At 42.0% G+C, this 14,429-nt stretch overlaps 1 protein-coding gene across 1 annotated transcript in view; it reads left to right on the top strand.

Moving 5' to 3' along the window:
* Nucleotides 1–2,526: 2,526 nt before the first annotated feature.
* plxdc2 (plexin domain containing 2) overlaps nucleotides 2,527–14,429 on the top strand; it is a 79,540-nt gene continuing 67,637 nt past the window's right edge. The window contains exon 1 of the mRNA XM_026362070.1: nucleotides 2,527–3,192. Within this exon, the coding sequence (XP_026217855.1) occupies nucleotides 3,099–3,192 (94 nt within the window). The 5' untranslated portion in view covers nucleotides 2,527–3,098. The remainder of the gene's footprint in view (nucleotides 3,193–14,429) is intronic.

Below are 14,429 nucleotides of genomic sequence, written 5' to 3'. Positions count from 1 at the left end.
ACACAGGGAAGGAGTTGGTGAAGGCCTCGGAGAGAGAAAGAAAGGCTTAGAGAGAATTTAGAGAGATAGTGAAATAGGATGCCTTGGGAGAAACGGATACAGCAAGATTTTCAGAGTCACTGGAGGTCCAGTCTGGCTTCTTCTTGCTGCAGTTGTGGAACAAGGTGATTAGAGCTGCAGACCTCATGGAGAGCTGTGGCCATTCAGGCTCAGCCACAGTGATGGGTGAAGTGCCCAGAAAGAGAGAGACAGAGCAGAAATGTTGGAGAGTGGAAGTGCATGTGTGTATGAGTGGAGGAAATCCTGGTTTTCCAGCCTCAGTGGCCATGTCGTCAGGAACTGAACCGCATTTCATTCTGATACTGGACTGAATGACCTGCTTTAAGTTGTAAATGGTCCCAGTACACGTGCAAGTAAATCACTAAGCAACATGAATTTTATTTTTATTTTGGTTGGAAGGTTTGCTCCTGTGCAGAGGTCTGCCCCTTTGGGTGTTGATTGAATCAGGCTGAGGGTGATTTCGATTTATGCAAGAAAGTGGATGAGACAGTGTCATCACGTATTTACTCAAGTCTTATTATCATAACAGTCTCCTCCAGAGATGGAGCTAGAGAGGAGTAACAACACACACTTCCTGTTTCTGAAATGTTTTTTCACACATCATCCTCACTCTGTTGATAAATAACCGCATCAAGAACATTCAGGATCTTATTATTGAAATTTCTGCCTTTCAACAATCATTAAACACATATAATGCTCCCACCTCACATTTTTTTTTAAGAGGCTATAACTTATTTTCTCCTCAAAAATATTTCTCATGTGGTAACCTTTGCTCCAGGGGTTTTCAGAGTCTGGTATTCTGGACCCCAAAAATACTGAAAAGTTCATATTAATGCTTCATGTTCACTGGGTTTGGAGCTGCATGACTTTGAGGATTTGGAGGAACGTAAAGAGGAAGTATAATGTTGGTATGGAGTCAGTCAGTTTGTTGTGGGAAACAACTTCAGCACTTTATTTTAGTTTGCAAAATTAGCAGCATTAAAAATATGCTGAATTAGCCATTGATGGTTTCTGTTTCTGCACATTAACCACAGACAACTGTCTGTACATGTCTGTACATATATATATATATATATATATCTACAGACACATTCAGACAGTATGATTATTTATAATTAAAGGGGAATTATAAATTTTGTCATTTTGATTTTTTAATATTCACTGTGCTGAACATAGCATTTTTTAGCATAGCAACCACGTTTAGTGCAGAAACATGTCCCCTTACCACTGCAGCACTCTGTATATATTATAAATCTATTCTACAGTATATTATAATATAATATACTATATTATAATATAATATACAATAGATGATTGTGTGTGATCAATGAGGATAATAAAAGCGAAGTATTAATTACTGACAGAGCTTTGAAGTAATTGCTGTTTATTGATCTGTTTTCATTTGGGAGCCGGACTAGTTTGTTGTCACACATTCACTATTCACTGATACTTGTGCTCCTATGTTTTGATTTATATCATTTTTTATAAACTCTTAACTCTTAAATGTTTTAAAATGTAAAGAGACGTACTGTGCAGTTTAAACTTTCAATGCTCATGCACACGGGCCGAGTATATTACAAAAGCAGACATTTATGCTCAAGTTTCCTCTCTACATTTAGCGTTTCCATGACTGTGGTGCAGCTCCTGAATTCCCACAGCGAACGTCTTAATTGGAACAAGCATGTAGTCCAGGTTATCCTTCCTGTGCAAAATAAGCACCAACTACGCAATGAGGAAGAAAAAGGATGTTGTCAAGCCGAGTGCAGAGAGATGCTTTGAGGGGAAAAACAAAACAGATGTTTCCAAGTCCCCTCCTCCTTTAGCTGCTTATGAGAAAACTGAAAACACACTAACAATGAACCCTGAATGATGATGTGTGGTTTTACATCATCCACATTTTGAAAATCCTGTTTTGACTACATTGTGTGGTGTTTTTATTTTTACCCTCTGCTACTACACAAGTAATAAAGTGGCGTTGAGGAACTTTCCACATGACTCACATGCTGCTTTTTCCTTATGTGCATTATAACAGAGACTTCATGCTGATCCCCACTCGGATATCTTTCTACCTGGAAAGTCATTCAATGTATTTAAAGGGAAAAGGTTTGGTTTTGCCAAACTTCCACCTGAAGAGGGCGCCCTCACAGCTCAGTCACCTGACTGTGAAGTAAACGTGAGAGCAGTCTACCAGCATGTCATTGATAGTTGAGGACTTGTTGGATGGATGAAGTCCCAATGGAAGCATGAACATAAGGTCATCAGTAGAAGCTGAACTAAAACTACAACCAAACTATGTGCAATCACTGCAGGCCTGTTGTATGTCCACAGCCTAAGACCAATGTCCTCTAAGGACAGAGTCTTGCGTGTTGCAGATCTTTTGTCTGCTGGCGAACAATGAGCCAACAGGAGCAGCTGAAGCTCCAAAAACCTCTCTGCTCTCCACGTCTTTCCACATCACTCGTATGCTTCTTGTCAGACACGGTGCAGTTTCTATCTCAAGGCACAAATCTGAACCCGGAGTAACGCTTTGTTTGTTTGTTTGTTTGTTTGTTTGCCACCTGAGGTTCTTGTGCACACAGGGAGCATGAGACAGAAGCGGAGTCATTGGCTCTGAGGAGTTGATGACGGAGGGAGCGCACTGTCCTCTCCAAACGCGCATGAGTCCAGTCTCTCATACACCCTCTGCAGCTCGGTCCACTGGGATGAGACCAGTGTGTGGGACAAGGATGAGCCTTTAAGTGGTGATCCTTTTCTTTTTCTCTCATTATTTTTTTTGTTGTTGGTTTTTTTTGGCGGCGGGGACCTATTAGGGCGAGCTCGCTGACTCCTAGGAGCGCGCACAGTGGCACACGCTGGAACAAAAACAGCTCCGTGCAGCGAGTGCAGCGCAGGCAGGTTTCCGTTTTAAAAGCAGCAGTGGAGGCAGGAGAGTTACGGAGTCCACAGGAGGAAGCGGCGCCGGTGCATAGAGAAGGACGGACAGCGCTCCTACAAGGACCAGGACACCGAGGAGGAAACAGCGGCAGCCGGACTTGGATATGGCGGGCGTGAAGACGGTCGACCTAGTCGTTGGAGTTATTTTAGTTTTGCAGTGTGTGGGGGATGTCCAAGCCGAGATCTCAGCCGGTGGCGGTAAGAAACATCTCGTGCATTGAGACCACATCTGATCAGAGTTTCGTTCGCGTCCCAGTGACTCCACATCCTGCAGAAGTCGATCTGGTGGCAGGTGCTGTGCGGTTTGAGAAGGACTTTGTTTTATGCTCAAATTGAAACGTGCAGACGGCAGCATAGGTTCTGTTTGTGCAATAAAACGGTAGATAGAAAAGCTCCTTTAACTTTTATTTGAAGGAATTAGAGGCCATTGAGACCTACTAACTTCATTTTTCTGTGCCTATATCAAAGACTGTGTTTTATTCTAATGATCATATATTCTGTACCAGCAGGCTACAGGCTGGAATTAATTGCTTTGCTTTTCCGTCTTTGCTCATGCGTTTCCCTCAGGCTGGGCTGATATAAAATGTACAACTACAGTAATACAGTCAAAGCTCTTGAACCCACGATTTGGAAATCTTAAACTTATTCCCTTTCTTTCTATTTTCTGTCTGTTTAATGACCTGAAACATCACGTGACCCTCTTTTTCTGCAACCTCTAACAGGTCTGGCAGCAGAAAAGCTTTGTTTAGTGCAGGTGTTTTTCTATAGTCGTGCTGCAGATGATCATGCTGCTCTACTATTCTTGATATCTCTCATTATAACACAGTCCAGTGTTACTGGACTCCAGTGTGAACCACACACCTACTGTAAAGCTACAATGCGTGCACCTAAGGTCCCTTAAATCCATAGTGTATCTCATGCAGCACAAACACTCACACACACACACAAACACACACACACACACCCAGACGGTGGAATAAGTTTATGCCAACATTGGTTCTGTTCACATAGGCATGCTCTTGTTTCCCAGGGCTTTTTATTACTGGCAGTGAATTTTCATCACGTATTAGATAGTGGTCAGAGAAATGTTCAGCTGCTGACAGTGACCGTAAATTAAACCCATATGTGTGTGTGTGTGTGTGTGTGTGTGTGTGTGTGGAGAACAGAAGAATGTTTGCCTCAGTTTGGGAGAGAGATGTTATCGGCCGTGTGTGACAGAGGCACGTGCTAACACATACACACACCTATTAGTTTCACACAGTCGTCCTCAGTCTTATTAATGAATTCTAACCATCTCCTGGGCTGCGCTGCACACGGGCTCATTTGACACCAGTGCCTTGGTAGGAAACAACTGCATGTTTTGCCTTTAAACGCCCTGGGATTTGTGATTCTCGTGAGGCTTGTTTTCGAGGTTACAGGTTAAGAAAACCTCCAGCATTTATGAACAAAGAGAGCATTTTCCTGTCAGTGTGCTTCATCACTCCATCTTCTGCCCGAGCTGGACACAATTCAACTGAGTCCCCCTGTATGTAGGACAGTATTTTTAGACATCTGGGTGAAGAGCTTCCCTCACAGACTGACCTCCACTCGTTCTACTGTAAGGAGCAGCCCCTGTTCTTCCTTAGGTGGAGCTTTATTATTAGAGCACAGGTGGACACGTCCACTGGGAAGCTATAATGCACCATTCACTCCTTTCAGACCCCTGAAAGAGTCTCAGCAGCTCCACTAGAGCCTGAGATGTGAGGGCTGCTCGAGCTAGTCATTGTCCCTCCTTGCATTTATTAGTTTAGATGAGCTGTGGGGCACATCTGGATAAAATTACACAACATCCTGTGAGCTAAGTGCACCGATTTCTTTCTTTTCTTTTTTTTTTCTCCAAGCCTTCTGTCTGTGACATGGTGATCTACTCACCAGTGAAACAGTCACAAAATCGGGGCTGATTTTGGTGTTAATTTGCACCATGCTGTTACTCTGGTAGTGGAAAAAAAAAAGATGTTCCACTGGGGTGTGCCTGCATGTGCGATTGGAGAGTAAGAGGGAGAGCGTGAGAGCAGCAGCGTGAGAGAGAAAGTCTTGCCTCGTGTAACGATGTGGTCTGATTTAAAAGCCAATGCTGAGGGCTGTTAATGTGCTAAGATTGTGGTTGTGTGTGGAATTTCATCTGTTGTGGATGCTTGGAGTTGTTTCTTTGCAGGCTCGGGGGCAGCTGATAGAGGGTTAACCCGTTCACAGGCAGCAGCAGCAGCAGCAGAGATGTAGTCGTCTCCAGCTCCTCATCCATCATACTGCCACCAGCTGCAGTCATACAAACACACACTCTCAGAGGCACTGACAGTAGGAGTGTGAGGTGCAGAGAAACATGCATTCTCAAAGAGTTGGACTTTTAGGACTAGAGATAGGGTCTGAAAGCTGGTTCTGATACCAGACATCAGTTCTGTTTGGAAATGTTTTTGTGTCATCTCTTCTTCTGCAGTGGTTTCAAGGCGTTTAGCCATTAACTATCTGTCTTGACGAGCCAACACCTCGCTGGATAAAAACACTCATTTCACTTTTGTTTTGCAGATTTTCTCTAAATGCAATTAACAATTTGTGATAAACATCAGTGGCGACTTGGCTTTTGTTAGAAAAGAATGAAAGAGAGAAAAATGTTCTGAAGTCAGTGAAACAATCATTTATCTCCACCACGTTAAACAAATGCAACATTTTTCATCAAAATGTTTCCCTCTGAGGTTAACCTGAAGATAACTGTATGCCTAACCCCAACAAACCATCATAAACATGACATGAAAGCCTACCACACATATACAGACATTATTTTCTTAACTACCTGGATAGATTCAATCAGACTTTTCAAAGGGTTCGGATTTGATAAGTGGGACCTAAATTGCATTCGACAACTGTCTGCACTGAAGTTCCTTCCTCAAAATGGGAGGTTTAGTTCAGGCTCCTTTACTAAGGAGATTGTAAGCCTTCTTGGAATCCCCCCTCCCACCCCCCATCTCTCCCTCTTTCTGACATTGCACATTTCAGAAAGGACAGAATGAGCCAGCCTCTTTATTGGCCCTCTGAATGACCTGCTGAAAGGAGCTGCCATGAATGAATGACAGGGGTGGGGAGAGACAGGGAGGGGCAGGCTGGGGCTGGGGTTATTGTGCTACCCAGTATGCGAGCACAGTGGGCCATGCAACACATTGCACAGGCAGGGAGGCAGGGTCATCCCCCCGTAACAGCATGCAACAGCAGCACCAAACTCCTGCATTAGTCACGCTTGGCCCTTGTCACTGAGCTCCAAGCCCCTTTTAGTCCAGGAAGAAGCTCAGTCTGATGGCTTGAGAGGGCTGGAGCGGCACACAAGGTTCAATAGGCTCAAAGACAAAGAGCAAAGAGGCCGGTGGTTAATGAAACCCAGCGCAGTTAAGCTCCTCTTTAGCTTTCTCTCATTGTCTTCGATATGGTTAAAAAGCTCCTTCGCTTGCGGTCGTTGGAAGGCCCCGCTAGAGTCATCACCTCTCTGAGGTCATCAGTAATTCCTGGCATGCTCTACTTTGTGTGATTTGTTAAGTTTATTTTAGAGCAGAAATTGGTGCATGTTGTCCATCAAGTCAGTTTGAAAAGGTCAAAGGCAGGAGCAGAACATTCGTGATGGTTAAAGTATGAAGCAATACAGATTTGAATGTCAGTGGTTCAGTGAAAGATGACAAGCATTTTCCATTCATGATAAACATCCCTTTTCCACAGATGACTGCAAAGCTGCCAGTAGACCGCAGCCTTGTCCACAGTCAGCCTGTTATCTGCGCCTCCTGTTGACTCTGCCGAGTGATCCCGCCATAGGAGATGCTAGATCATCAGCTGAGGAGTGAAATGAGTAGAATGTTTTTTTATTTGGCTGGGAGGAGTCGGTTTATCTTCTGGCTCGAGAGCAAAGGAAGGATAACGAGGAGAGGGAGGGCGCTTTGAAAACAGGCTGGTCTGTGCTGATCAGACTCATACTGCATGAGGAAATAATTACTACAACGTATTAACTCTGAAATAAAATGAGTAGTGAAAGCATAGAGTACATTATATAAGCAAAAGTTAATAGTAAGAATATTAAGAGAGCGCTGAAGATCCAGGGCTTATTTTGTGTGAGGTGTTACTACCTGCTTTCTTTGTGCTGCCTCATTTGTTCCTGCGTCCCGTGTTGTTGGTTATTTCCTGTTGCAATCAATCAACACTATTTTGCAGTCTGTAAAATATGCATGAAATAGGAACCTGGTTTTACGTGACACTGCATACACACTTGGGTTTACTTTCAGTGGTTCTGTTGTGTTTGTTTACTTCCACTGCATGGCGTCAAGGTCACAGAAGAGATCAAGATTATCCAGGAATGTCAAAGAAATAGTGGTGGCTCAAGCTCAGAGCTACACAGCCACTGACACAGTGACAAGGGGATGCTGAGAGAAAAACAGCTCGAAACACAAAACATTTGTTTGTCCACTGAATGCTTTAAACAGGCATATTTTAATATGTATATAAAACTTGATGAAGCTGCTGTTATTTTCAGTATCGATAAAACTGTTACTTGTTTTCTGAATTAATGTTTTGGTCCATAAAATAAGAGAAAATTAAAAATACTGATCATAATGTTCTAGAGCATCTGTCAGTGTTTTTTTTTTTTTTTTTGTCCAAAACCCAAGAAGCATCCCTTTGCTATTTCACAACACCACGCAAGGCAACAAATTCTAACTTTTGAGAACTTGAAACCATGATTTTTTTGGCATTTGAGTTTGAAAAATAAAACTCGAAAGAGGATGAATTGTTAATGTGGGAAACTGACACTAAAATCGAACATTTAAATTCCTTCTACTCTGGAGCTGTGCAGTAAATAGTGAGTTATCCACAGGAATAAGATCAGCACGCTGCCAAGCGACAGTGTGGTCAGATGCAGCAGACCTTCTGCTGACCATCCGTTCACAATGTGGAACTTTTCCAGGGTGGAGATTTTCTTTCAATCCCATGTTAATATTAATCACATGCAAGTATTTTTCCCCCTTTTTGTGTCGTCTGCTGCTGACAGCTGCTGGACAGTGAACTTCTTTCTTTACCTTGGACCATTTGAGGGTTCTGCAGGATCTATTAAGTGACTTGTTAAACCACAGCAGACCTTAAAGAAACTGGCACCTATGAGTTAGATACACTCCAGTAAGAGCCTGCTATTTGCTGACAGTAACCTAAAGTTCACAGTGCTGAATTTTATTGGTAATATAGCATAAAATAGCCTGTCTGGTTTAAAGGCAGCTGTGTGTTCTGTCACGAAGGTTCCTGTAACAATGTGAAACACAGATGGGTTGATTTTATGCTTGATACACAGTAGACCCGTGAGAGAAGCGTGTCGGCGTTTCATGTTATATAAGAAAACACGGAGCGATTTCGATTTTTTACCACTATCTGAGTCGTCTCTTTCAACACACAGGTCCCTGCAGGTGCTCGTACTGTAGCTGTGCATCATAACGTAAACCAGCCTCCGCAAATGTGAAAATTATCTACGGCTCCCGACCGAAATGATGAAAAGAAAAGAAAGATGTGATGCGCTGACTGAAGTCACAAGAAGCAGCTCTTGAAAGGGGAGCAAAGTGTTACAAGCATATATATCATGAAGGACAGTGTTTCGGGCTTTCAAGGCGAACTGAAAGAAGATAAGATGCCCGCCTGACAGAGGACCCCACCCTGCTGCAGGCTTCATATCCTGAGTCCAGCAAGAGAGGCGGCTTGGCTTTGTCCCCAGAAACCAAGTGTCACTCACAGGCTTTATGGCATGCTGCTACAAGCCTTCGCCTGTATGTTCAACTGTGTGTGAAAGTTGTTTTCTCTCACACTCCGTCTGCTTCTATGTCACTGTCCATACAGTTGTTTTCACCGTTGTTTTTGTGCTTTTATTCTCTCTTTCTTTCTTTATTCCATACATTCAGACAGCTGGATAGTTAAAGAGGGCTGAATTACTATGTTGCCGTTATATGGCTGCAATTTAGACTATAGTAGTTTGAGTCCTGGCTGATTTCCACCTCTGGAGTTTGGTCGAATTCTCAGGCTTGTTTTCACTTTTAGATATCAAGTACAATTCAAATGTGTTATGTTGTTAAAAGAAAAATAACTTGAATAGAGTTTCCAGTTAGTTTTCTGTCCTTATTTAGCAAACGGCACTGAAGAAGAGAGTGAGAGTGACACTCAGAGCACTGTGACACTGTAACACTCCATTAGATATTAGTAACTCAATGATATCTTTCTTATTTGGTATCTTTTACACTGATTCTTGTAAAAAATGAAAACCATTCCTCATTCTTTCCAGATTCTAAGATAAATAGCTGACCTCTGCAGCATGAAAGAAAAACCATTAAAAAAAACTACAGAGCCAGGTACTCACAGTACATCTTCGTAACACGTAACATAACCTACATGTACTTACTGTCAGCAACCTGGTTATTCAGGAAAAAAGCAGGTAGTAAGGGTGCACAGTTGGATGAACTGTAGTATCAGTTTCACTCACTAACAAAGACTTATTTTCAGAAGCATGGTTCACATATTTTAAGCATGATGCTGCTTCCTAACTTTTTTTCCTTTTTTAAAATCGTTGTCATTTTAAACCGCATGACAGCAGAGTGCTGTAACATACTAAGGGTGATGAGGTTCACCTAACAGTCAGTCGTGAGAGTTTGAAAATAACCTTCCCCTGGTTGTTGCGCTCGTGTGATTTTGGAGATAGATTGTGTCAGTGAAATGGAAAACGTCACTTATTTCCCTCAGTGCTCATTACATTTATCTTCACCTCGAGCCTGATCTCAGATTGATCTGCTTGTTTGTCTGTTTATCATGTTAATAGCACCAACATGCAGCGGTTGCATGTTCACAGTTGTGTTTTGAACTATGCCGAGCGAAACAGCGCAGACATTGATGTGTTTTCCTTGCTGCGTTTCCTTTGTTACTCTGCCCGGAAAGTGTCTCCACATCCTCTGTCAAGACGTTTCTCTTTCCCCTACCAAACTCATCCTGACAAAGAACAAGTATGCCCTGCAGCAATGGCTTTTCACAGTGCAAAGCTGCGAGATTTTGATGGGCCACAGCATTTTTGGGAGAAAATGAAAAGGTTTAGAGCCACGAGTGCATTTGTTCGTGGAAAAAAAAAGCATAGAATAGATAGTGACTTTGTTTTTTTGTGTGCCACCTCACATCCATAATGCATAGAGCAAGTGTTTGAGATGTGAATAGCGGTTGCTGCCTTTGTCATGTGCCTTTCTAGTGAACATGTTGTTGTTTTATGTGTTTTTTTGAATGCACAGAAATTCAGACAGGCTCAGATTTATTTGCTGTGCAGCCTCAGGCAATTAAAGCTGTCGGTCACTATATTTGTTGGAGGGAGAATGGATAGCATTGTTCTGTGACTTGTTTTGGCTAATTCAGTCCTTCATGACTCCAGTGAGTCATGAAGATTCAACACAGTTCTTGTAATCTGTACGGCTTTCTGCTGGCTCTACTCAGCTTTGCTGTTTATCACTCGACTCTTCAAGAATCAGGTCTGCCAGGAATAGGAGGATAAAGGACTGTTCCCAGAAGGCAGTCGAGTTTTCCGGAGGTCATGGTGATTTTTGTTTTGGAGCATGTGGTTTTGTACGAGCGTGTTCCAGTTTCTCGCAGCTGTGCACCTCCAAACTTGGTCTCATCTTCAGGGTGATCTCATCCTGAAGCTGTAAACAGGAGGATAGTCTGCAGCGCACAGTGTGAGTTGCACTTGCAGCACATTTTCATCTCTGTCCTGTTTACAACTTCTTTTTCTTCTCCTTGCTTTATCAAACATGCTCGATTAAACAAATGTAAACCAAACCAGACAAAAAGTAAAAAAAAATAAAATAAATCAACAAGTGCTTCTGGTAAATGAGGTTCAGTGTGTGCCAGGTGTTCAGGTTTCTGTCTTTATGCCAGTGCTTACTAGCAGAAAGTCAGTCCCAGAGCTCAACACGGAGCCAGGAACAAAGGCTTGCTTTGAGTCTTTATGGTGATGAATTGCACGGCGTAACAATCGCCTTTGTATGTGTGCACCTTACGTGAGTCAGAGAAAGTATGGAGAGTGGTAGCAGTTCCCAGGCTCTGCCCAGGTAACTAGACACTCATGTCTTAATCCAGCGGCATGTCCTGCACTGACTACAGGAGTTAATTGTGCGGTCTAGCCAGAACAAGCATCCTGATGTGACTCAGTAACTCAACGGTTTACTGGGCACGGTAGATGAGCGTGTGCGGTATGGCTTTGTGAGCCATAAATTGACTGATCTGCAGTTTAATGTGGCATCTCTGTTAATTACAGGTGTTATGTTTAACTGGGTATGAATATGTCTAGCCATGTCTGTTTGTGCTTAGAATATTTATCGTCTTTGTCAAGCAGAACAGTCCTGTTACTGTATGAGCAACCGATTTCTCCTCCTCACCCACGGATGGCGGATCTTAATAATTTCCTCCCTTTCAGCTGATGGTTCTTTTGTCTCCTCTCTGAATATGCAGAATTTGTTCAGCAAGTGTCACTGAGAATGAATGCTCTTCAGATATGAGCCTGTTCTGCTGAAGTACTCCGCACCTCCCCATGATTATTGAGCTGCTCTGTATCACTCTATTTCCTGCATCATGGTGTTACATTAAAATGTTAAATTACATTAATTTTTACCAACAGTGTCCTGTCCAAAGAAAACCATGAATGTCGTGGAGGGACTCTTTTGTGTTTGTGACCAATAGAAGGTTCATGCAAGAGCTGTTTTTTTCCAGGTAGCGAGAGGAACCTTAACCACATCAAGTGTTAATTAACTCCCATTCAAAATCCTTTGTCCCCTTTGCTCCAGAATTAGATGGTAGGTAAATTAGTGCAAGCAGTTTAATTATGAATATGTTATTCATGCCATTGCACAAAGGTAATAAATATTCCTGCCTCTGAAACGGGTGGGCTTTGAAAGAATGACAAGTAAAGGCTGTAAAACCTTGCAATCAGGTTAAGTGGCACAAAGTATGGGATCTGTTAATGTCTGATATCCACATCATGGTCATGACAGTATGGTGTCCCTGAAGTGCAAAATACAATGGATGACAAATATTAAAAAGACTGATATTTCAGGAAAAACAGCAAACCAAAGCAACTAAATAGAAAACACAACAATACTGAAGATAAAAAAAACAGAAAGCATGTTAGTAGTAAATCCAGATGTAGTGTTGAAAGGTTTATCATTGCACTGGTGTCTCACAGCAACCAAAAGCTGATATGTGTCTCTGCTAGAGGAGGTCCAGCTATTGATTAAATGTCTGGCCGGCTCCCCGGTCACCCGAAGGCCTCTGGTATCACAAACGCTGGAAGTGGTCAAGGTGCCAACACACTGTGCATCATTGCAATTGGGATCTGCTCACTGCCAAGCCAACTTCATCTGAAAACATTTATTAAAGTCATAAATAAAGAATTGTGTGGGATGTAATTTGACACCTGTGATGCAATAAATTTTCTCTTTGTTTAGCTTTTTCCCTGATGAAAAGATCTGCTTCCTAGAACATATTGAGTCGGGGTCAAATATGAAATGCCCTCCCCCATAGAGCTGCCAAACCAGTGATGTATGCCCTGAAAATCCCATCCATCGACAAGGAGCCAAAATTGAAAATGAGAGGTAGCGATATGAATATAGATGAGTTATTTGATGTCCTTTTCTTGCCACTAGCCTGCCCCAAATGCTGGCATGCTGGTTTTTGTTTGAAGACTCATAGCCATTACTGTATCTTTAAATAATCTATCATTTCCCTGCTGCTGCGAATCCACTTGGATTGGTGTTTGTGGCATTTAATATGTCACATTGCCATTTTCTGCCAATAGGAGTATATTCCCTTTAAAATTCCTATTAGAAATCATCGACATCAACACTTGACATTAGATGTAATGATTATTAAAGATTGATGTTGCTTCCGACATTGAACACAACAAGAAAACAACAGAAAGTCATCTACAAAGAATAAAACGCAAGGCTATGATGCAGGAAATGAGTCAAAACCGGCAGTGTTCTGAGACTACAGTGACGTTTTTTTGTGTTTACTGTAAAAAGCTTCCTTGCTTCAGGGCTTTTTTTTTGTCTTAGAGGCTGTAGAGCCACATGCAGAGAGTTTGTGGTACTGTTTTCCTCAGTGGCTTAGAGGATGAGCTCAGATCAGATTATCAGGTCTTACGTGGAGGGAAATACTGCCTTTTATTATTTGCACATCATTTCTGCAAGTAATTAAGATCGAACTGAATGGTTTTGAAGTGTGCATGCATTTAAGTCCTGCCTCTGCTTGAGGTTACTGTGCAGTCACAGTGAGCCATCAGCAGCTGTCATCTATTGATTATGATTTATGTGTAAACAGATGAGTTATTTTGGCATCATTCTTCACAGGAGCTCATGGGTGGAAGGGTAAAGAATAGGTCATGACATAATGACGGTGGTCATAATGTAATTTTGTATGTATCCCTGGTTTTGTTTTCAAGTCGTATTATTAGTTGAATTTGTATTAATTCTCTAGTGACAACATCTCCTTCATCAGGGCTGTGTCTGAATATTTTGTCTTGACTCGATTTGACTTATACTGTGAGGTGAGGCACCAACGATAATTTGTAGTGTGACTATTATGACTTTTGCATTCACACTAGCTGCTAACCATGTGGGGTAGCAAGTTTTATTTTGGGGTTGCTTAGTCCCATCTGTGATTTGGGCTCTGTAGTCCTAGTTCTTATTAGTCACACAGTATTGAAATTCAAATCACTGAGTAACTTAACGTTTCCTGTTGCTGTCAGTTTTGGATTAATTAAGGGGCATAGGGGTTAACTAAACCCCATCATTTGTATAAATTGGGACAAACACAATCAGAGTTAGGGTGAGAACTGACATTGACTCTGTGGTGAAGTAACAACAGTAGCACAGTAGTTTTGGCAATCCATACTACACTGACAAACTAAAATCATTTGAAGCTTTTAATAGTCCCTGTTAACTTTTCAGTTGATGTAATTACATGCAATTTTTTGAATATTACATTGTTTTCTTCAAAGTTTTTCTTGGAAGTTAACTTGTCTCCTGCGTGACTACTCCCACTCCTACACTGAGGCTGAACGCCTTTGCTGAAGCTTCACTGCCATATAAATGCCCACTAATTTTATAACTTTTAGTTGAAAAGCTAATGCTCCAAAATTTAACTTTTTATGGGGACACATAGTGTCAAACGCTTCCGTGACCCAAACTCGGTACAGAGAAATTCTCTTGTAAAGGTTTTTGAGCGAGGCACACCCTCCTATCACCAATCCAAGAATCAATTTACTCTAATTTCATAACGACTGATACCTGAAGGGTTGGGCAGAGTGTAGAGGTGCCAGGAGAGTCTTATGCTGTTATTAATTGATAACCTAAAATTTCATT

This window comes from Anabas testudineus, chromosome 2 (genome assembly GCF_900324465.2).
Source record: "Anabas testudineus chromosome 2, fAnaTes1.2, whole genome shotgun sequence".
NCBI lineage: Eukaryota > Metazoa > Chordata > Actinopteri > Anabantiformes > Anabantidae > Anabas > Anabas testudineus.
Note: the sequence above shows the minus strand (reverse complement) of the source record. Positions and strands in the feature narration are given on the sequence as shown.